Here is a 22,990-nt window from a genome sequence, read left to right as displayed (position 1 = left end):
ATTCTCTAAAATATGATTAGCAAGAACAGATAATGTTATAAATATTTCATATTTGCTAGTCAGCTCCAGTGTGCATAAATAAGCGGTGCTGCTCTGCTTCCAAATCCTAGTGGTATACTCCAGCTATGTCCTCATCAATCAGATGGTATACAGTATTCAGGAAGGTAATTCTTCAAACTAATAGCCTAAAACAAGTTCTATACAGAAAATATTTGCTCTGTTATTTTTCATTCATACACAGAGCTTTCCTGAGTAGACCCTTCCCCCATTGGTATAATGAGGGTTTTCCAAGGCTAAGAGAGATATTCAGAAGAGGAATTGTAAAGAACTCTTGCCTGCTAGCAGTGAAAAAAATACTTATCAATATTTATCTTTCAAAAAACTAATTTGTCTTTTAAGTGCAGAACTTCAGTGATGTCATTAGTAACAGAAATCTTGCAATGAGAGACTATAGCTTCAAGGATTGTACCTGATTAATGTCAAGGAAAAAACCCTAAGAGCTTTTATATTTTGATAAAAATTTTCCTGAATGCATTTGTGAGAAGGTACATTCTGAAATGTACAGCTAATCAATCTTCAAACTTGGTTTTAATTCCATTACTTTAAATAAAGCTTAACGATTTGTATTATATAGTTTGTATTTTGACTGTATTCCTTTTTCTAGCAATTTTTTTTGGGGGGGGAAACAACCAACCCTGTCATAGGACACAATTCCTGTACACCTGATTGGTGTCTATAGTACACCAGAAGTCATGCTGGTTCACCAGGTAGTTCTTACTGTTTGGAAAGGAGATGTTTGGGAAGCTTCTACGCAAACCTGAACCAAAGACTGGGGAGAGGAAGAACAGATCAGTGAAACTTGGAGGATGCAACAGTACATGAACTGTCTTGTATATTATACCCAGATCCTTTTCAATCCTCTTTTGCTCCAAGATGTTGCTCTCATTAGTTATTAGTTATTCCTCAAAGTTCATGTTACGGAAATAATTTGGAACAGAAACAAAAAAAAGACATCATTTGTATGTTCACAGAGTTGTCATGCAAGCAACTTCCTCACTTTCTAGGCAGTGACACTTTCCCTGTGTATGTTCAACACACTAAAGAATAGTTCCAAAAGGCTTTAAAATTACCTTCATCTGTTTTTGAAGTCCTTATGAAAACCATCATCTAAATGAAAACACTGAAAACTTGTTCTCAGAAGTTGTCTGATGCTCACTGAAATAAATAGTCAGAATAGAGAACTTCACAAAGAGTCAGATGAAACCTTTGGGGCACTCACATCAAAAAGTACAGCAGGAATCTGATTGTGGATTTGTTCCCTACAAGTTTACAAGCAGTAAAGTAAGAGTTTTAAAATTATAAATTATAAGTTTATAATTATAAATTTAAAATTATGTATATCATTTGCAAAAGCATATCTGTAAGGAAGCTGTCTGATCTGAACAGATCAGATGAGGGTGCTGACTGCTGCGGTAAAATCAATTCTTCAGCTTGACAGGAGACAGGTTTTTAAAGTTAATGATCTCAACTATTTTTTGCGACATTCTCCATATTTTTGAAAGTAAAGCAAACCCTAGGCTCCCCAAATCCTCTTGCAGTAGAGTGTAGGTGAGAAATGCAAGATGTACAACCCTGAATTCTCTACTCTTTAAATTAATGGAGATGTGCTTTGTTTAAAGTTATGAGATGCAATTTTTTCCAGCAGTCTTTGGTTAAAAAACAAGGAGTTCAGAGCTGTTGGGAGAACTAAATTAAATAAGGGTAATAGATGTATATTCTTTCATATATTCTTGTATATACCTACTGTCAGAGATCACTTAATTGAGAGTTCTGAAAACTAAACATGGCATGAAACCACTAAAAAATAATCAAGATAAAGCTGTTTCATTTTAACCAAAATATACATAAAGGACAAAATATTAGCTATTCAGTTTCAGCAAACTGAAGACAAATTCTTAGTCATAATTCCCTAAGACTTTGGTAAAAAGAGGTGGTAATATCTGAATTTTAAAAGACAATTGCTTAGTTTTCTACTTGGCAACAATTTCACCAACCAGACTGAAAAACATCAGCCCATAGAGAAAATGTAGTGAGAAAATGTTGAGGGCAGCAGCACACATTTTTGCAGGACAGGAGAGACTCATTTACAAAAGCACAGGTCATTTATCCTGCTCATGGCCCAAGAGAATGCTGCTGCATGGACTGCTCTCCCATATCTTTGCTTTGCACTGACCATCCCAACCCTCCCACCTTTCCAAGAGTCTCTTTCCTGGCTCTTCTCCACAGAGCTTGAAGTGCTTGAGGCACTAAATGCTTGCCTGTACTTCCAGACCTCAGTTCTCATTAAGTGCTACGAATGCTACTGAGGTTAGACTAAGTATCTCTAAAGACTCACATCGTATTTGTTTTCCATTAGTGTCACTGAAAAAATTAGGTTGGAAGGGATTTCTGGAGGTCATGCAGTCCAGCCTCCTGTTCGATGCAGAGTAAAACATCAAAGAAATTAGATCAGGTTGCTCAGGGCCTGGTACATTTTAAAAAATTTTCAAAGACTAAGACTTCGCAGCCTCTGTGAGTACCTATTCTAGTGTCAACTAGAGGGGAAAAAATCTCTGCCCTTAATCAGCCAGCTATACTGTTCCTAACACAGTTAATCCAGACAGTGTTTATTCCTATCATCTGGTATCTTTAGTTTGACATTCAAAATAATTTCCTTATTGGCTGACAATTCAATGTGAACTCTCAAGAGATCATGCTGTCCTGTTGACCCAAGTACATTTTCCTCCAAGTTGTTCTTTTTTATGGGATTCAGAATTTGGAAATGAAACAGATGAAAAATTTGAAACAAAAGCAGCAAAAAGAGATAAAGACATGTGAAAGCTGAGAAATGGACTTACACAAACCCAGAAAGTCTTAAAGGGGTTATTTGTGAAGAATAAAAAAGTTTCAAGGGCTTATCTGAATTGCACAAAGGATGAAAGAAGATGAATTTGGGTGATTTGAGAGGATAAATAAAGATAGTGGGAATAACAGTTTAAGTACTCAGAGGGCATTTTCTGTTAGGATGCTGAACTTGAACTGACCTCAGAGAGCTGGGAGTACTATGAGGTACACAGAGGTGTGTGTGTGTCAGCACCTGCTGGGAGGCCACACAGGCCAGGAGGCCCTTCCTCCCCAACCACAGACAGATTCTTATTATTGTGTTTTGCCTCTATTTTACTGGGTTGGGGTTTTTTCCTCCCCACAAGGGAAAAAATGGTTGATTGTTATTGTCCTGGTTTCCACTGGAGTTTTCTTCCTAGCTGGTAAAGTGCTCTGCTTTGGATTTGGGCTGAGAATAATGTTGATAACACACTGATGTTTTAGATGTTGCTAAGCAGTGTTTACACAGAGTAAAGAGCTTTTCAGCTTGTCACCTCATCCCACCAATGAGAGGGGCTGGAGAGCACAATAAGCTGGGAAAGGACACAGCTAGGACGGCTGACCCCCACTGTCCAAAGGGATGTTCCATACCTTATGGTGTCACAATCAGCATATAAACCAGGGGGAAAGCTGGCCAGGGGCTGCTGCTCAAGAACTGGCTGGCAAAAGTTGGTTATTTCTCTCTCCTTTTTGCTATTTTCCTTTTTTTACAATTTATTATTATTTTAATTATTAAACTGTTCTTATACCCAGGAGTTTTCTTTCTTGGAGATCATGTTCAACTGCCTTACATGGTCCTAAGAGAATTGATCTCAGTTAGTGTGGCTTTTGGGACTACAAAATTATAAAATGGGGAACACTAGTAAGCATGTAAGTTATAATGTTCATCTATTTATCATATTCCACAACAGTAATTTTATTTCTTAAGGCAAATCATCCTTTCAAGAATGACTACAACAGAATGGTAAGAAAAAGGAGCTAACCCTAAATAAAATTACTGGCATGTCTCTTAAGTATTTGTTATTTATCTATACAGCATGTGAAAGAGGGCTTTCACAGCCATGATACATTTTTAATCCCTTTGGCCACCTCAGCTATCTAGCTTCCTCACTTGATGATCAATGCAAAGAAAAGGTACACCTAGGAGCCACTAAGTGTGAAAGTTAATTTCAAAGTAATTCTGTCTGTGAAAAGTTTCCAGTCATGTTAGTTTCGTGTACTTTAAGACAGAAGCAAAGAAGTATTCCTGTCCTAATACCATAAGATGATAGAAAAATAATCTATTTATTTTATCCTGCCTGTACTGAATAGACAGGGACAGGAGTCACTGTTTTCATATGCTGTCATGCTGCTGCATACCTTTTCATTTCTGAATGCTGTGTTTTTTCCACTACTTGGAAGAAAATTCTCTTCAAAAGTAAACAGCATGAGTGATTAATGTATGAACTATGAAGATGCTTGCAAAACTTCTCTTTAGTTCAAAGCAAATATGGACTAAAATTCAAAGCTTTTTTCACTGCAGTTTAGTAAAGCGATGATTTAGATGTCTAGCACAGAAATGTGCTAGACTGATAGATAAAAATCAAGAAAGACATTTAAAAAAAAAAAATTATGAATTATTGTGTGCTAACAAGCTCTTATAAACCTTCCCAGGAACAGCTGAAGTTTTTTAACTCAGAGGCAAGGATCATCACAGCTATAGCTGACTTTTAATGAACTTTTTGATGTATGGACCCCAAACCCATCTCTTTGGATTCTCCAACTAACTCAATTAGTCTAAAATCATGGGATGCCTTCAGTGTAAAAGAAAGTTCAGGCGAAGCACATCCCCAGTTTTTAATGAACACGGGGGGCTTTGTAAAGCTGAGAAAAGCAATAGTGGAAATAAATCATAAAATTAGAGCAAGTCCTTAATTTTATTTACTGCTATGACTATTATGATCCTTACCACTAGGCGGATTTTAGTCTACAATAATCATAACACTTTGAGAAGGCTCTTAGATAACCAGGAGGAGAGGAAACCAACCTGTCCATCCAGATAGATATGGGAGCACAGAACAGATAATCCAGCATGTCACAGAACTAGGCAATAAGCTGAGGCAGTAAAAAGCCATCACCATACATCATCTGATCACGGTACAGCGTCATCTCCCAGCCTCTATCAGCTCCTGCCACATCAGTGGCAGTCCCAGGCACTTCATCCTGTTTGTAATTGCTGATGAGCAGCAGTAAGGCCTCCACGCCTCAGCTCCCGTCCGTTCCACTTCAGCACCCACCTATTAGGCTGTAACTTTTATTTACAGCCTTGCTTGATGTGCTGCTCTATTAGTGCAGCTGGAAACTGAGCAGAGGGAGGGGGAAGAGCGTCCCTAATGGGCACTATTATTGCTAGGGCTGCGTGATTTACTATGCTGCTCAAAGGCTGTTCTATCATCACTTTCCTGTTGGTGAGAGAGCTCCAAGAAGGCTGGATTTCAACACAATGCCCTCCAGAAGTCAAACACTAAAGAAACCTTAATAGTCCCTTGAAACACCAATGAAAAACAGACCTCAAAGTTGGTTTAATGCTATAAAGCCCTCTTCAGTAATCTTTTGTGTATTTTTTGCTCAGGAGCTTAACACTTTAGAGCAATTAAAAAAGAAAATGTAATTAGTGGTGTATGAGGTCCTTTTGTCCTTACTCAACACGTAATGATTGATTTAAAAAAATGATCATATTCAATGTAATAATTTCATGGTTTTAGCTCAAGCTCAAAATCTGTGTACTTCTATTTCCACAACCTGACCTTCCTGTAACTCCTCAAAGGCTGTCCTCTCAATTGTGGAGGTTCAACCTCAATGCATTTGGATTCCTGGCACTGTTAAAAGTAAGCACATATATTAGTGCAAGAACATCAATAAATTCGAAACTTCAAAAAGGACCACAGCCCTGTTAACCACTTTACTCAAGCAATGAAATAATTATTTCCATCTTCTAGACTCAAATTGTAAGCTAGAAAACACACAGAGAAAAAAGACAGATTCTCATCTTGTACAATATAAACACCATCACACCAATCTATAACAGATATTCTCATAAAATGTGAGCTATCTACACATATAACTATACAAAATATTACAGATGCACATCTCTGATGAACTGCTACTGAGAAATAGAGTACTTAAAACCTCACCAACTTTATGGATATAATGTATGAATTGATTGCATCATTACCACATTTTATCTGCCTAGGTTCTACCACCTTCTCTACTGCACAATTAAAAATTAAGTGAGCACACTCAAACAGTTCCATCAATTTTTTCCAGGTTTCTTTAAGCTGCATAAAAATGTTATAAAACCTGGCTGTTTAGAGTTCTGTAGTAAATCATCATTAAAGTTGTACAGCAGAAAAACAAGAATAATATGCTACTTGCTACTGCACTTTCTCAACATGGGCACCTGATACAAATGGGAGGTGGATGCCCTGTACTAGAGGAAGCCTCCCAGTACCTGCCATCAATCATCACATTACCCAAGCATTAAGAAACAAATCAAAATGCATAAGAAGCTGTACACTGAGCCACACAGTCCCATCTTTCTTCCTACAAAATCTTCAGACTGCCAGCACTCAGAAGCCTTTGAGGCATCATCCAAACTAATGATTGCAAGGCTTTATTCATTTTTTTTCATTATAATGCTTTATTCATTTTTTTCATTATAATCCCTGTCCTGTGGGTACATTGGAATAGAAATACTTTTACCACAGTCATGATTCTGGCAAACAGGAGGAAAACCCCCACTATTTGGTGTCACAATATGATTTTTTTTATCAGAACAGCTCTTACAGCATGCAGGTTGACAAGCACATTAGGTAAAATCTCTTTTTTCTCTATGAGAACTTTACCTTGACAGATTTATTGTTTTGATCTTTCTTCAATTGTTACACTCATGCTGATAAAATGTGAAAGGTTTGTCTCCTTCCTTAATATTCTGATGGAAACTTACATATAAAATAAGTAGGTCAAATTTCTAATTTTCTGTCTCAAATGCTGATCTAGGGAACTTTGGGAAAAAACTATGCTTGAAGGGTGAACAGAATTACACAGATAAAATCCAACACAACATTTTTTTTCCTCAAAGCTCTTCCAAGCAGAAGAAACACAGCATACTTACAGAAAATAGGCTTATAAACAATGTGTAGTGTTAATAAATACTGCTTGCATCATTTAAGTAGCTTCCTGGGAAGCTGAAGTGATTCCAGTGTGAAAGAATGTGCTGGTTTTGGCTGGGATAGAGTTAATTTTCTTCACAGTAGATAATGGAGCTATGTTTTGCCTTGTGGTTAAACCCTGACAAATATTCACCTACATAGTATGCTGCTCACGCCTGAGGATGTCACAGCACTTCTGGGTAATATTTTGTAGCCAATGTTTTCTTACCAATTCCCATGACAACATGGTAATTTATTTTAAAGATGAAAGTTTGCTAAAAATTCAAGATCTGGAGAAGAAAACTAACTCCTGGTACCAGGTTTATACATGTAAGGGTCTATAAAGATAATATGTAGATTACTGAACAAATAATGTAAAAACCTCAGGGGAAATTGAGGTAATTCAAAATCAGCAGATTTAGCTGACTGAAGATTAAAGTTGGTGCATCAAATTAAGGCCATCTCCTTCTTTTCTTGCAAAACACACTAGATGAAAAACATACAAGCATGTACAGACCAAACGAGAGCACAAACTGAAAATAAAAGAGCTACTGAACAAAGTTAGCCAAGACATTTTTCAATATGTCTTGTGGTTTCATCTGCTTTACTCCAAGGAGCTTTTACTGGTGCTATTTCACACTTCAAATAATGAACTTACATTTCTTTTTGCTAAGCACACACACAAAAAATTTCCAGCAGTACTCTCAGTTTACTGTATCTGTAGCACCACAGCAAGCTTTTAAATTACTCTGCCACGAAAACCAGCTAAACATTACAACAACCAACATATAAAGAAAATACAATTTAGAAATACCGTGAGCAAAGCAGATTCGTTTTCAAGGGATATAGTGGCAAACATTCCATCTTGTTTAGATACACGTCCATGGCTACACAGAAAAGAAAATCCAGTCTCCCTGTTTTGAAGAACTATCTTCCAGTTCCAAACTCAGTTCTTTGGCAAAAAACACTCACTGTCAAAGATTATCATGTGCTACTTGAGAAGTCTGCACCTGCACCACGAGCAGCTTCTCTGTAACCTTCCTTCACTGCAGAACAAGCCAACTTGTATCATCACACACCTGCTGCAAGCTAACAACACTCACCCATGGAATAACTACAGTTCAGCTCAAACAGTAACTGGAAAGACTTTTTGAAAGAATGACTTCAGAGGAAATTTCCCTTGAACTCCTTAAAGAGCAAACTAGAATACCCCTCCTTTCTGCACATAAATGCAAATATAGGCAAAAATTATTTTGGAAACACAGACTGCAAGAACATTACCACTACCTACACACCCACCACTCCCCAGGAGATTATGGCTTCCAACAGTGGTCCTGGTGGAAAGGATCAGGTAAATTCTCCTTAATCCACACAAAACCAAAGCCTGCAGAAGACCTGAGCCAGTGCAGGTAACTTGGCTGCCTGACTGAATGAGTGCACGTGTGGTTCCTCAGGACAGACCTGATTCAGAAGCAGTGACTTCAGGCGACAGTGACCTAACATGTCACTCCTAATACCAGCTCTGTGTGACATTATCCATCTACATCCAGCATATAGAAGTGAAGGCATCAAAAGGACGCAAAGCAGGTAAAATTTTTCAAAGCAAAGATCAGCTGTCTATACTGCATCTTCAATCAGGGAAAGTCAATGTACTCAGAACAGTTTTCTACTCAATACTTTGCATTTCAAGGGCAGGATTTCCAGAACACTGTCACAATCATTAGACTTAAACTGATTACTCCTGTATGTCTTGTTTTTACAAAGATTACCTGAAAACAATGTGTATTTATAGAATTATGTTTAACAGGATTCTCAGATGAACTATCTGCCATACTAATCCTTTTATATGTACATTTCTGTCAGCAAAGCGACAATATTTATTCTCACTTGGCATTTGCCAGGCATGGTTATTACTCTTTACTATTAAACTATAACTGCTAAATATAATGCAAAACCTAATTTTTTGATCCTGCAAAACACATACCTGAGTCGCAAGATCTTTTGGTTGGCGTGGTTAACGAGGCATGAGCTGTACCTGTGCATGGCCCACCTGGAAACAGAGAAGATTGTATGTCTCAAAACATCACCTACATTTAACATTTACAACCACATCAAGACTATACTTAAGAATATAAAAAACACGGAGGAGCACTTGTCTTTGGAGAGCACATATGGAAGTAGTTCTACTCTTCAGTACTTCTTTCCCAGCTGAATGTGAATGTCTCGTGGTAAAAAAATAGATGAAAAGTTGGGACAAAGTTACACTTTTAAAATATACTTTATAAATATTTCAAGAGGCATTTTTAGGAAAATATACACCGTAATTGCAATGCTAGAAATGTATTTAAGTGACCCACAAGTAACACAAGGGACAAAGTGATCACTTCTCTGATATCAAATCTTGCTACTGACTCCAGTGAGATAACAATTTTGCCTCTGATCTTGTTCTCATTATGTGTTCTAAGTGTGGCACAAGCATATGCTAACAAGCTCTTTCCATGTTTAAGGTTTTTCAGCTCTGGACTCTTGCCCACTCATCTGGTATCTGCTTGGTAGTAAATTGCTTTCTGCCTTTTTTCTTAACATGCATCATCGCTGAGGAGTTCTCCAGAGATCTTGTTAAAGTAGCAACCAATTGAGTGTACACAGTGACTTGTAGGAAAAATAAATAAATAAAAATAAACTCCATGCAGAGAAGCCAAGAGAAATTGACAGTAGCACTGCCAATGGTAATAACACATCATAGCTTTGAAAATTGAATATTATAAATGGGAAGATACTAGAGAGCCTGAAATTGAGTTAGACCTACTAGAGTCTGGCTATCAAAATACCAATAATCAAGTTTGCACTAAACTGCTGGTGATATAGTAATACTTACTGGCAATACAACACAGCTTAGTATAACAGGATAACCTTTAACATTAAGTCTTCATGCACGAAGATAAATACGAAAAATACTTTTTCCCTTTTGTTTTTTTCCCCCCAGTCTTTGCATAACTGGAAAGCAGCACTGTGACTGTGGCAATGTTTTTACCTTTTCAAGTATTTTCAAGCCTGGCTTGTTAGTAAACAGTTTCTTTTTGCTTCTTTCTAGGATGCTCCCCCTTGAAGCTTTCCTTTATTTCTCTTTTTCACTAAGTTTCAGGTCTCAGACAATTTTGTCTACCCTGAAACACTCATAGCATTGTAACTCTTAAAAAAATAACAAAATTCTGCAGTTGAGGGGGAAAAATGTGAGTAACTTATTTTGGTGCATTTGATTTCAATGAAGTCCACTGGGGAACAGTTTTACACTCTCAATTTTCCAGAGAAGGACCAATACACTTGATGAGTTTATTGTTCTCTCAACAAGTTCCTCCAGCAACACACACCATTTCATACCAGTGCGACAGGCAAGCTTTTAACGGGTGGTTACAATGGCCAAGAAGCCAGTTCTTGGCCTGCAGGCCAGCACTGAGGGCACTCATCAGGGCCTGGTCAGAGGTGAAGCCAAGCATCAGGACATGGGAAACTACTGAACCTGACAAAAGAAATGCTGCTTGTGGCAGGCAATAGCATAAGTAGCTGGCAGATGTTACAGACAGTGTTGCAAGGCACAGGCGGATTCTCCAGGCTGGTAAGGAGGGAGCTGGTGAGAAATGGCTGAACTGCACAGGTAAGGGGAGGGGAGTGGTGGGGACCTCAAGTACGCATATAAGATACAAGCTTGCTTTTGCAGTGAGGAGGACTGGGAGTCCCAGGGTGGGTCCTTTCTTAGGCAAAAATAAAGCATCCTGGATGGACGGATCAAGCATCCTGGTATCACAAAAGTGGTGTTGGCTTAAAGCCTGACAGCATTGGCAAGCAACAACCTCTTCTCAACAACCAGAAATGGTCAAGTAAGCAGAAATATTTTTTTAATAACATAATATTTTCAATTTTTTTTTATATTCTGGCCTAGAAAAAGTTATCTTGATCTATGTTAGTACTACTGCTGCAAAAGGCTCAAAAGATGCTTAGTGTAGGGGTTGGTGCATTTGGGGAAGAAAATCAATACTGAAACAGAATCCTTACCAAATTTTCTAGTAAAACCTTCTGCATATTCAAAAACCTACAGAGCAGGTCTGTTAAGTCACTCTCTACTTTCAGACACCAAGTATTTGGTTTCAATATAAAATGTGTGTTAGCAATAAATTCAACAGGGTACAGAATTTCAATGAACTGACTTTAGATGCAGCTGCCTCTTAAAATGCAGCAGCTCTTCTGTAAATAATTTTAGTTACATTCTCCCAGTTTTCACTGAATAGACAGTGAGAGGCATCATCACCGTGGACTAACAAATAAGACTAATCCTTTCAATTATTGTAAAGTAAATATTTACAATAGCTGATACTTTCAGCATCCAGCCAAATGTAAGAACTCTTTATTTCTCACTCTCTAAAGTACAATAAGTTGGCATGCATTCTGCACTTCTCTTTGTCAGAGTTTTCTGTTATTTATTATTCCCTCATTAGGTATGGCTTTCATACAGCTTTGATTTGTATAGCACAGCACCACTGTTTCAATAAAGAGTATCTTGGGATTTGCATGCATGTACACTAGTGCCTAATAACCAGTGAAGGCAGCACGTACTTTGCCGCATTTCCTTCTGCTATTCCTTTTGTTCCACCATTAAAAATGTCATGCATAATTCAGTGCTGTGGGCTTGGCTGTGCAGCTCTGCGTGGAAGTCACTACATGGAATCTTTTGGTATACATAACTGCTAATTCCGGCATCTTTGTATTGTTTGAAACAGGACAGTGTATTTCTCACAGCTTTGATAAAAATTCTGTGTGTGAAAAAGAAAAGGGAAACCATCACAATAGAACACCAGTCTATCTTGACTGTTCACAAAGGTAGGCTTATAACTTTGCAAGATTCAGGATATATCTGCATTTTCATTGCCAAAAAAGTAAAATTTTCAAGGTTATTTAACTCTGCTACGTAAAACACTTCAGTGCACAGTGAAAGGCCACACATGTCTAGCTTCTAACATAACCCACAAGGCTGTAGAGCTCTTTTTGCTCAGCACAAACAAGACATTAAAATGGAAGAAAAGAAATATCTTTCAACTCTATATCCAATTAACAGATAACACAACAGCTTCTGCTCCTATTTTTTCCAGTGTATGGTTTCTGACATTTGCAACTCCTCTTTCAAACAAAAGCAGTCACTGCCCAGGGATAATGTAATCCCAAGAGAAGATGATTATAAATGCAAAAATACTAAAAGCTACTGAAGAAATTAGAAGAATTGTGAGAATTTTGAGAATCCTCAAGTTTGCAAATTCAAACATAGAATTAACAAAGGACAAAACAAGATAACTCAAACCTTATATTAATACAATAGGTCTTGTTAATGTAGTTACTATGTTTTTGGCTTCTGATATCTCCAGCTTTCCGTAACTTACTGCTAGCTGTACTCAAAATATATTGATTAGAAAACCAGATTCAAACCTAATTTTTCTAATTATCCAAAGTAGCAAAATTTTATATATTGCTTATATTTCTATGGATACATTAACATTATTTACTATTGTAGACCATTCTAATTCTGTATGTTTAAACTGTCTTTTAGAATGCCCTTCTGCATTATCCATCTCCCTTCCTGAACTATGTTAACTGCTGCCAAGCAGTATTTGTCCTGAGGACATCTCTGAGTCAGGGCAACTTGTTGTTTCCCCTTCCTGAAGTCTGTAAAGTTAAGTGACTCCACTCAGGAAAAAAGTTCAACACTAGGGTTTCTAATCCCCTCTCCTTGCTGTCTGAAAAAGCACTAAGAAGTAAGTTTGAGCTCAGAGGACACAAATCAGGTGGGTTTGAACAGCACTCAGAAGCACACTGTGCAGAGAAAGAGATGCAGAATGGAGCAAAACTAAGTTAACACATGAGTGAAAAGTCTAAATTACAGTAATACATTGAAACAATTTCAAATGTCACAAAAACTGCAAGCCAGATAATCAACAAATATGAAAAATAAGAAGTGCCTGAAGCTCAGTAACATTTGATTACAGTAAGATAAGGACAGAGGCACTCCTCTTTGAGCTTTGGGTACTGTGATGGTTCCTCTCCAGATAAGCCACTTGCATTAAGACCCCTTGAATGCAACAGGCTGGAAGAAGGTAATACATAAGAGCAGAATTTCCTTGGACAGCGGTGTTGTAGCCACGACAGGAACAATTTAATGGCTATCTGCAATACAGGAAAGAACCCACCTTGGGAAACCTGTCCAAACCAGTAACATAGTTGTACATTTCCTGAGCCGGGAGAGACATAATCTAATTAATCTACACGACTGAGACTGAGTCTGAAGACTGTCATCGATTACAAACACCAATACATAAACAAACAGAAACATAAATCTCTAAGTTCAGTCTGCACAGACAGACTCTGCTATCTTTAAGGAAAAAAGGCAGAAGAATTTTACAACACTTAAGAACCGCTTATTTGTCCCAGAATGGGCAAGATGCACGATCACCTAAGTGATGTCATTACTACAAAGATAAGAGGACTATATCACATAAAAATACTTACTTTTTAAAATCTAATTTTACAAATCAGCCTTTAGGTACTTTTGTGGATTTTTGTCTGCATGAAGCTTTTGAACAAGGAAATGAAACCCGGACTGCTCTGTTGCCGAATAGATAGTAAATTTAACAACTATAATGAAGTAAAGAGAGACAGGATTCAGATTTCACCTTCTCCCCTACTATTGTCTCACTTGGTTACCTGTTTTTCCTCAGTAACAGAACAGATGTCACATTCTCCTACTTTGTACGTGTAAGTTCAACGGTAAAATGTGCTTCTGAAACCAGCAGTTAAATAACATTTTTATAAACAATTTTATTTAACCTCAATAGCTGTGCAGCTCTACCCCACATTTTTCCAATGTGGCTGTGTTTCTGTTTTGTGTTCCATGGGGTCCTTTCACATTAATAAATGGGACCCTAGGATACACTGTCTACTCTGCATGTGAAGTGACTATAAATCAGAAGGAACAATTACTGTGGTATAACATCCCTGGTCTTCATTATGTTTCAAAATTATCATGCGACAGAGGTGGAAAGATGTGCTCATTTCACAAATCTTTGTGCCAGACCTTTGCTTGCCAGAAAATACAGATATGTTCTTTATATGAAACTGAGACTGTATGGAATAGATGGAAACTTAAGAAAAATCTTTCACTGATGATGATGATGACACTTTTTATTCAAATGTCTAACTGCCTTTTTGTCCTGTACTGACACTTAATACTGGTGGCATTTCTGAAAAGAAATAGCCCACAACTCAGTATGGTTTTATATTTGAAAGCATTTTTACAAATTCCCAGGAAAAAAGTGTTTGCATTGATAGTGAAATATATGTATTTTGTGATAAATATTAAAAAAAAAAAATCAGAGTCAATGATAATTGAATTACTAGTTACAGAAGTGGGTGTGCATGTAACCTTCAGTCAGAGATGAGCCAAAGATCAAAGCTCCCCACCAAGTGAATTAGGAAAAAAACAAACTAAACCCAAAACAAAACAAAACCACAGCCCCCACCCCCCAGGAAAAAAAACCCCAAACTGAAAAAACCCTAAAACAAATGAAGACATGAAGTACAAAACTGACTCCTACTGCAATAAGCAGCTGAATTCTCTAAGTTAGGTCATTTAAAAAAGAATACAATGAATAACACCCAAGAACAACTGTCATTTTACAAATCACTCCCCTTAAAAAGCACAAATTGAAGTTAAGGATGTCATCATAATAACTCAAAATATGAAGTATTTTCAGAGCATACATAGAAAAGCTGTCATCTAGAAGTTTACTCACAAACCCAGACAAAATACAAAAACCATGAAGTTGTTATAAATTGATAAAAATCTTTTGCATAGTGTCAGAGAAAATGCCGTTCAGCAAGAAAGAAGCAAAGAAAGAATACACTTGTTTATCCATTTTTCACAAAGTGAATGTTGAAAAAATGACATATATTTTTATTTTATTCCAAAGAGAAAAAATACCATTACTTTTTGAGTGCTATAGCCTGTGTGGCTTTTTACGCAGTCATGCTTCAACAAGCAATAAAATTCAGAGTATAAACATCCAATAGGTGCAGTAGGAAAAACAATCTCTCACCTTTCTGCCAGACATCTCTTACAGAAGCCTACTGTATCTTTGTCTCAGGACTAATACACTTAATGTACATTAACTTCACAAAAATTACTCCATCATCAGGGGTATTTCACTGCTTCCACTGCACACATATGCTTAATAAAATAACAATGTTAAAAAGCATTTTTCTAACCTTATCTTGCAAATTTAAATGTTCGAGACAAAATTGTTTTAGTTTTGATGTGCAATGGCTCAAATTCTGAAGGGTATATAGAAACTAGCCAAAATTTATAGACACCCAGTCATGAAATACTTTTGTATTTGGGCATCTAAAATTCAGCACCCAGAGAGGTAAGGTGTGGTCAGTGATCATAACCATCTTTCTGGGCTGAAATCTCCAGTGTATTTTCTGACATTCACAGCAACAGCTCAGATCTTTGTTTATCTTCTTATAAATTCTTCAACACATGAATGAAGATCGTTTAATTTTTTTAGAAACTGCAGATATTTTTTTTGTCCTTTTTCAATTGTGGTTTTTGCTATTCAAGAAGGCCAAGAAAAGTTAAGCACATAATTAAAATAAAATCCTGTCAGCCGAAGCTAAAAACTACTGAAATACCAAATCTGATCAAGCCGCCACAGTCAGTGTTCTTCACACTGACATTTCTCCTGTCACATAACAACACAGTTAATTTCAAACCTGCACAGAACCAGCTTTAGCTCTGCTCATACAGTGACAGAAAAATGATGTGACAGCCCCAAAGAAAGCATTGAAGGCCTGAAACTAAGCAAAATTATTCCATGTGCAGTGTGACCTTTTCTCTACCAAAAATACATAGAACCTTGCTTAATAAGCTGCCTTTTTTTTTTTAAGAATGTTGGTGGCTGAAAGTAAGGACATAGAGAAGTGAGGGCCATTGTCAAATCCATTTTTTCCTGTCTGCTAAAAATAATCAAAAACCTTGCCCACTCAATATGAAAAGGAAATCTTTGACAGAGGGACTGGCTGATATAGTGACTGATGCTGAAATAACTACCATTAGGAACTCCTAAATGAAAGGAGGACATGGAAGGAAAAATGTGAACATATTAAACTTATCTGCACATAAAGCAGCAGTAGAACAAAAGTTAGACTGATTCAAGTACCTGTTAAGAAATGGATCAGTAAAATTCATGCAGCTCTAGACTAACTAGAGCTATACCAATATCAATATTACTCTTTGCTGCAAGTTTATTTCAGAAAATTTACTGCAACTGGTGAGACCTGAAAGTTTTGGATAGAAACAGGCAACTCAAGAAGTATACATGAAGGGGGAAAAAAAAGAATTCCACAGGATTCCCCCCTCACCAATTTCAACAGAATTTAAAAAAAAAAAATCAATGATTAGTAATATATCATAATAGATCAAACATATATGAAGGAGGGGAAAAATTACTGAAGTTGTGCTATTGTCTCTGGGTATAAATTTTTATCACATTTTTGTTGACTGTAAATATAATATTGAGAACTACCTTCCACCTAATAAGGGGGAGAGATATAAGAAGGCACAGCAGTCATTGTGGTAGGTAACTCTTTGGAACTGAGGTTGGTGGGAGATGGAAAGTCACTGTAACCTGGTTATGCATATGTACGACACTCAGGAATGCAAATGCAACTCTCACATATAATCACAACAGTAACAAAAAACCACACAAATACTTGCACAGTGTCAAACTGAACTTCCGCAAAATACAGTTCAAAGAAATTTTCTTTTATATAATTCATTCTGTGATAAAAAAGAAATAACTATTTAAAAACAACTACAAAAACCCTTTCACTTTCTCCGATACAGAGTATGAATCTTACCAAATGTGATTTCTACAGTTTTCTTCAGTTGTTGTAACATAAATGACTTTAATTGCCTAAACGACTTGCTGCAATTTTGTCCCCTCTGTTTACCCTGTGGACTCAAGTACTGTGGCAAATGACTCTCCTCAGAAGACTCTCCTCAAAATCTTGAAAGGAAAGAGAGGTGAATGGAATGAAATATGAGGATCCTTCCCGATTAGATCAATTTTCCCACACTTGGATAAGGATTAGCCCAGTGATTCCATACAATTGATTTCTGGTGAATTACCACAATTCTATTCATAACAGAACACAGTTGTACTAAGAGCAGTGCATACTTTACAGAATATGCTGCAAAATAAATAAATATTGCATAGAAAAAGATAACCTCAAACTAAAATCCAAAAGACATTTAAGTCTGGGCATTCTTCCTTAAAGGAAAGAACCTTGCACAATGAGGTCATTATCCATCAGAAAATCTCCATCTGTACATAATTATTTCTGATAAATTATATTAAGCTCCATTAAAGAGGTAGTGGGGATGTGAGAGAAGGTTGAGCTGTAAATAAATCTCTCCACTGTATTTCACTTAAAAACATCCCAGCAGGAAGTCATAAAGAGAGTTTTTTTAATAGGCAATATTTTCAAATGCTCTGCAGGCTGTGCTGCCTAATATCCGTCACGTTCAGTGTATGCTCACAAGCTCGCAGCAATTCACAATGAAGGACACAATTTAATTTCTTTCCCATTCTTGTAATCACCTTCCCACTTACCAAATCTTTTTCAGTCACAACAGAAACACTTTGTTGTAACACAGATTTGTAATACAATTTCATTTCTACCTGAATAAACTTTTGGAAAGCTGACCCAGTAAGCACTACAGAAGCATCCTGTGACACTAGCTAATAAGCGAGCGAGGTGCTCTAAGCTCCCTGCACTGTGAAGCCCAAATGTGTTGCTGAAGCATAATGTGCTTTCCGGAATTCCCCAGAAAGCTTGTTTTAAGGCCTTGTTTTTACAGCAGTCTACAGGTTTCCCCTGAAGAAGCACTGAACAGAAGGAAGAGATGGAAGGGTGGTCAGCAGCAACTGTGTACACAAAGCAGAGACAAGAGTTACATGGCAAGTTTAGTCTTTTGACAAGAACTCATCAGAGAACACTCACATTTGAGCACTTGGATTTCTCACAATAGTCACAAATACAGAGAGATAATAACATCACAGTTTAAAAGTTTTACTTTAGTTAGTCTAACAAACCACCACAATCCCAAAATGACATTTTATGCTTTGTGCACAGCCAACCTCCATATTTAAAACCTCTTCATACCTGTAAACAGAATAAATACTTGGACAACTCAGCAAAACCATCCTAAGCAAATAGTTAACACAACTGAAAGCAAGATGTATTAGTCCTAGTACTTTGTCAACACTGTTATTTCCGGCAGTTGCCTAAATGCTCAAGAACCAGAGTAGCTTTTGTAAACTTCCTACTGATAAACAAGCATTTTCTTGCAATGTGTAGACCTATTCACTAGCCACAGCCTAAAGTAATCTCAGCTCAAGGGGGTTTCTCTCCACCTTCTAAAATATATCTACTACTGGAGAAAAATGAAGCTACAAATTACACACTGGAGCTTAGGTTGTAGAATGTAGATTTTACAACTCAATAGGTGAAATGCAAGATGAACTTTATACAGAGGTTTAGAATAATTTAAAAGTCAATTTTATCTCACTGTGTTTGCTAAGCATTCTAACTTACCTTCAGGGAGAATTTTTGCCCAACAGTTCAATAAAGACAAAATATAGGTCATGAAAGAATAGATAAATTACCACACAAAACAAGTTATACGCAAGTAGCAGTCTAGATAAACACACATTACAGTCAGTGTTCTGTGCAACTACAGTAATTAAAAACCAACATGTTTAAAAGTCAAATTTCACAAGATACTGCTAGAATACACATATGAATTTACCACTAATGTGAGAGGGAGTTTCTCACAATTAAATTCTCTCCCACACATCAAATGGCTTACATATATAAGAAATACAATCTATCAAATATGAAGTTAGTTAAAAACTCCTATTTGTTCTTCAGTTAAAGCCATAATGTCTATTTTGTGAATAGCTTCTAACCTTCCCCTTCACCCAAAAACCAGGCCATTAACTTCCAGAGGAAGTCAATGAAACATAAACCTGAGAACAAAGCAAAAAGTTGATGCCTCCTTTGCTTTCACTTAGGACTTTTGTACTTACATTCCTCTTTGCTCGGTGAAGTTACATTCAGTTCTGTCAAAAGTTGCTGGTTGGAGTTAGCGGCCTGCGTGGTTAGAGAGGTATTGCTGTTGTCACTGTTCGTTTCCCCAGAGAACAAATCTGACTGGCTGTTGCTTGTGCTGGGAGTAGAGTCATCGTCTGGCTGTTTCTTCTGGAAATCTATCAAAACCAAGATGTCATGTCACCACACTCGCTCAGTCTAATCATCAAATTTTATGCAAAAACCCCCATGTAATAAAATTAAGTCCAAAACACTGCCAGAGGTATCATCACTTTGATAAACACAAACAGTGGCCTTCGAATTTTTGCTTCAGATTTAAAACAATTTAAGTTATTTCTTAGGGAAAAGACATTTTCAAATTACACAAAGGTCTTGTTTCTCCAGCCATCCAAGAGCATTCAAAGCTTACCACAGCACACAGAATCAATTTTTTGAAGGGTTTACACAAAGCACGTACAGAAACATAAAGGGAACAGACATCCAGTGAGGGAAGAACCAAGGTATGTAATTCAGCACTATGGGAATGTTACACTTTTCACTGCTATTATATAAAATCCCATCAGTAACAGTTTTGGCAAAGCCAGTGTACTCAGCTACAGTGCCAGTTTAGCATGGAAAGGTGAAGGATTGCTTCTGTCTGCATCATTACTTTGATGGTATTTGGGAGGGAATGTGTGGGAGGAGGTGGGGGGAAGGTTGGGGTGTTTCCTCCTTCCCTCACTTTCCAACACTGGCACTAAAAGCTGCCCACTGATCTAAGAGCAGTGAGTTAGGTATGGAAAGTAAATCACTAAAATATATTGAAGATGTGTACAAACGATTTGGCTTCAAAGTTTTCTTTTTTTATCAGCAAATGTCAAGTCACACTTGTCTCCAAACTGCCCCCATAGTCCAAGTCCCATGTGTTTGACACATCACCCTCTGGCTTACCTTACCTCCAAACTAGATTCGGAGGGGAAATATTTTCAAGTGCAAATTCCCCACTGAAAGCTTCTTCCCAAATCTGCAGTCCTGATATATGATTGATTATAGCATGTCTACCAGCTACACTACTGGATTTCAGTCTGGCACACTCTGCCTCTGGGAAGCATACCTGCCAACCAAATGAATTTTGGTTTGCTTAGCATCTAGCTCTCTCACATCTTCCTTGTAAAGAGACAGCTGAAGATGAAGTGCACCACCACTTGGTATCTAAGCACATTTTTTAAAAATTACATAAAAGTGTAGAATTTATTCAATACATAAATACATAGATAAATCAATATTTGGTTGCACACTATTATGTCATGACAGACAAGAAAAGAGAGCAGTCTATAAATATTTGCAGATGATGATGTGTTAGAAACACAGGTTGCCAACATGACTCACTGGGATTAGGAAGCACTACAGTCAAACAGTCCCTGAATGCTGATTTAGGAATTAATTGATTTGCCAGAAGAATTAAACCTTAACTTCTGCTGTGGAAGAGTCAGCCAGAAGTCCAGATGGGAGAGGAGCAAGCACATACCCAGGGAGGAGGAGGGGGGAGGATGAGGAGGGAGGAGGTGGCAGTCATAAAATCATCCACCTCCAAATTACAGCTCTGAAAATTAAGGGGAATCTTTTTGTCAGGGATGAGTTACAGGACTGAGGAAGATGTTCTACTCAGGCCTCACTAGGAATCAACAAATCCTAACCCAAACTGGGCTTCTGGATTTTATTTGTGTGTTTGTGCAATCAAGAAGGCTTCAGACACTTTTCTGCACCAGCCACAATCAGGCAGCTGCGGCAATTTTAACAGTTCAGAGCTGCTGCAGCAGCAAAATCCATCAGGCAGTGAAGTGCTCTTTGCCTCTGTTAACCCATGACCTCCTGTTCAGAACTAACTTTTACTCAGACTGCAAATCAATTAACTTTCAAAAAAGTTTTAGCTTGCTCAGTTGAGTGGAACACAAGAACACCTCCTGCCCCTGTTTTAGCCCCTTCTTCATTACAGACAACAGTACTTGAGAAAAGCCTTAAGACTGATGATCCCAAGCACCCTAAACACAAGAACTGTAACTGAAGCTTGCCTTTGTATTTCATCCATGTATTGGGGGACATTTGGCTTCTGTAAACCAGGACTCTCATTAACACAAATAACTTGCAGATCACCTTGCTCTTCCTGCAAGCACCATAAAAGTTAGCAGTATTTCCAGGAGAGCTGAGCCTGAATAAATCCAGTTAAGCCTTAAATGCTTAACAAATAAAACAAAAATACACACATGATACAGGCAGGACCCTGGCAAGTTTTGAAAGGTAAGCTTTATTCTGATTAAAATCAGAATGCAATTCTGTTGACAGAACACTGACCTCACCTAATAATCTCAACAAGGAAAAAACAGAACAAGAGCTGGCAAGACATTAATCACCACCTGCACAAGTTTCCTATTTAATTGGAAAGGCACGAGAAACACTTTAATTTGATTTTTAAAAATTTTTTCCTAAGACTTTCACTATACTAGCAGAATCTGTGCCAAAATGCATAAGGGTGACTGAAAGTCCACGAAACCTGCACTGCCCATTCCTAGTTAATAAAATGCATCTTTGCAATTTTTAACACAAGCCTTCTCCATTTGTTAGAAAAGGTGTTTTCTTTTTCCTCTCAACATTGTGTCCCTTTCTCCACTGCCTTCAGGTTTGGTGGGTTTGGTTTTTGGGGCTTTTTGGGGTGGCTGTGGCAGGGTTTTTTTTTGTTATACTGCGAAGTATCCTGTTGTTAACAATATGGTGGAGTCAACATCAAAGTAACACATGAAAATTTGCTCCTTCCTGCAAATATGAGGAAATAGTAGATGGAAAGATCTATCAATAAAATGTATGAAATATTTTCAATAAACTATTAGTGCTTGGTAGAAAAGCTGCTAAGAATAAGCAGCTGTCAGCTGCTTCAAGCTCCAAAAACCTTTTGCTTTGTTGAGTTCAGGGGTTACACACGCAGTACCTCAAATAGCTGAGCAAGAACAGAGTATCTCAGCGCTCTCGTGCACTGGATATTAATACTAAGAGTGCTATTTTTGTTTTGTTGCTTAGTATTTCTTTGTAAATAAAACAACGACTGTATGAATGGACAGACATGGTTCAATCACTTCATATTCTATATGTACAATGAATTCTAACAGCTTAGACTACAGGAAGACAAGAAGTTGCATTTGTTTCCATACTTCAGGTAACACCTTCTTTGGCAGGACCATCTTTTGCCCTTTTTTATTAATAAGATAACATTAATAATGAAAACCATTGCCTTTACAGCTTCTGATTCTAGCCCATAAAACTGGAGTTGCCACACAAAATCACACTTTCTGAACAGCCCTAAAACTTTCAAGTTCAGTTGTCCAGTTACTGTTACCAGTTTATGGTGAGCAACCTGCAAGAGCCCATCTTCCCAGCATGTTCATTTCACCCATTGCCTCAAGAACAAGTATTTAGGACATCCAACCCCTTCCACCACCTAAAATACTTGATATACTTGATTCTGTGATACAAGAAATCAGACAGTCCCAATTCCAGTAGGTAGCCTTCTTTAGCCATCAATATCCAACAAAACACCAAGAAAATCTTGAGTTCTTGACTTTTGTTTCACTAAGGGCTCTGTGACCAAGCAGGAAACGACCCTTCATGGCTTCTGGTGAAGTTACCAGAAG

General features: G+C 37.4%; 1 protein-coding gene across 1 annotated transcript in view; it reads right to left on the bottom strand.

Annotated features, from left to right (window-relative positions):
- Positions 1-22,990, bottom strand: part of ZFAND3 (zinc finger AN1-type containing 3) — a 133,697-nt gene that overhangs the window by 27,044 nt on the left and 83,663 nt on the right. The window contains exons 4-5 of the mRNA XM_041404210.1: positions 19,307-19,486; positions 9,097-9,162 (exon numbers count right to left, since the gene is read on the bottom strand). Of these exons, the coding sequence (XP_041260144.1) occupies positions 9,097-9,162; positions 19,307-19,486 (246 nt within the window). The remainder of the gene's footprint in view (positions 1-9,096; positions 9,163-19,306; positions 19,487-22,990) is intronic.

Source organism: Onychostruthus taczanowskii, unplaced genomic scaffold, assembly GCF_017590055.1.
Source record: "Onychostruthus taczanowskii isolate IOZ18803 unplaced genomic scaffold, ASM1759005v1 scaffold21, whole genome shotgun sequence".
NCBI classification, from domain to species: domain Eukaryota; kingdom Metazoa; phylum Chordata; class Aves; order Passeriformes; family Passeridae; genus Onychostruthus; species Onychostruthus taczanowskii.
This window is presented reverse-complemented; position numbering and strand designations above follow the sequence as displayed.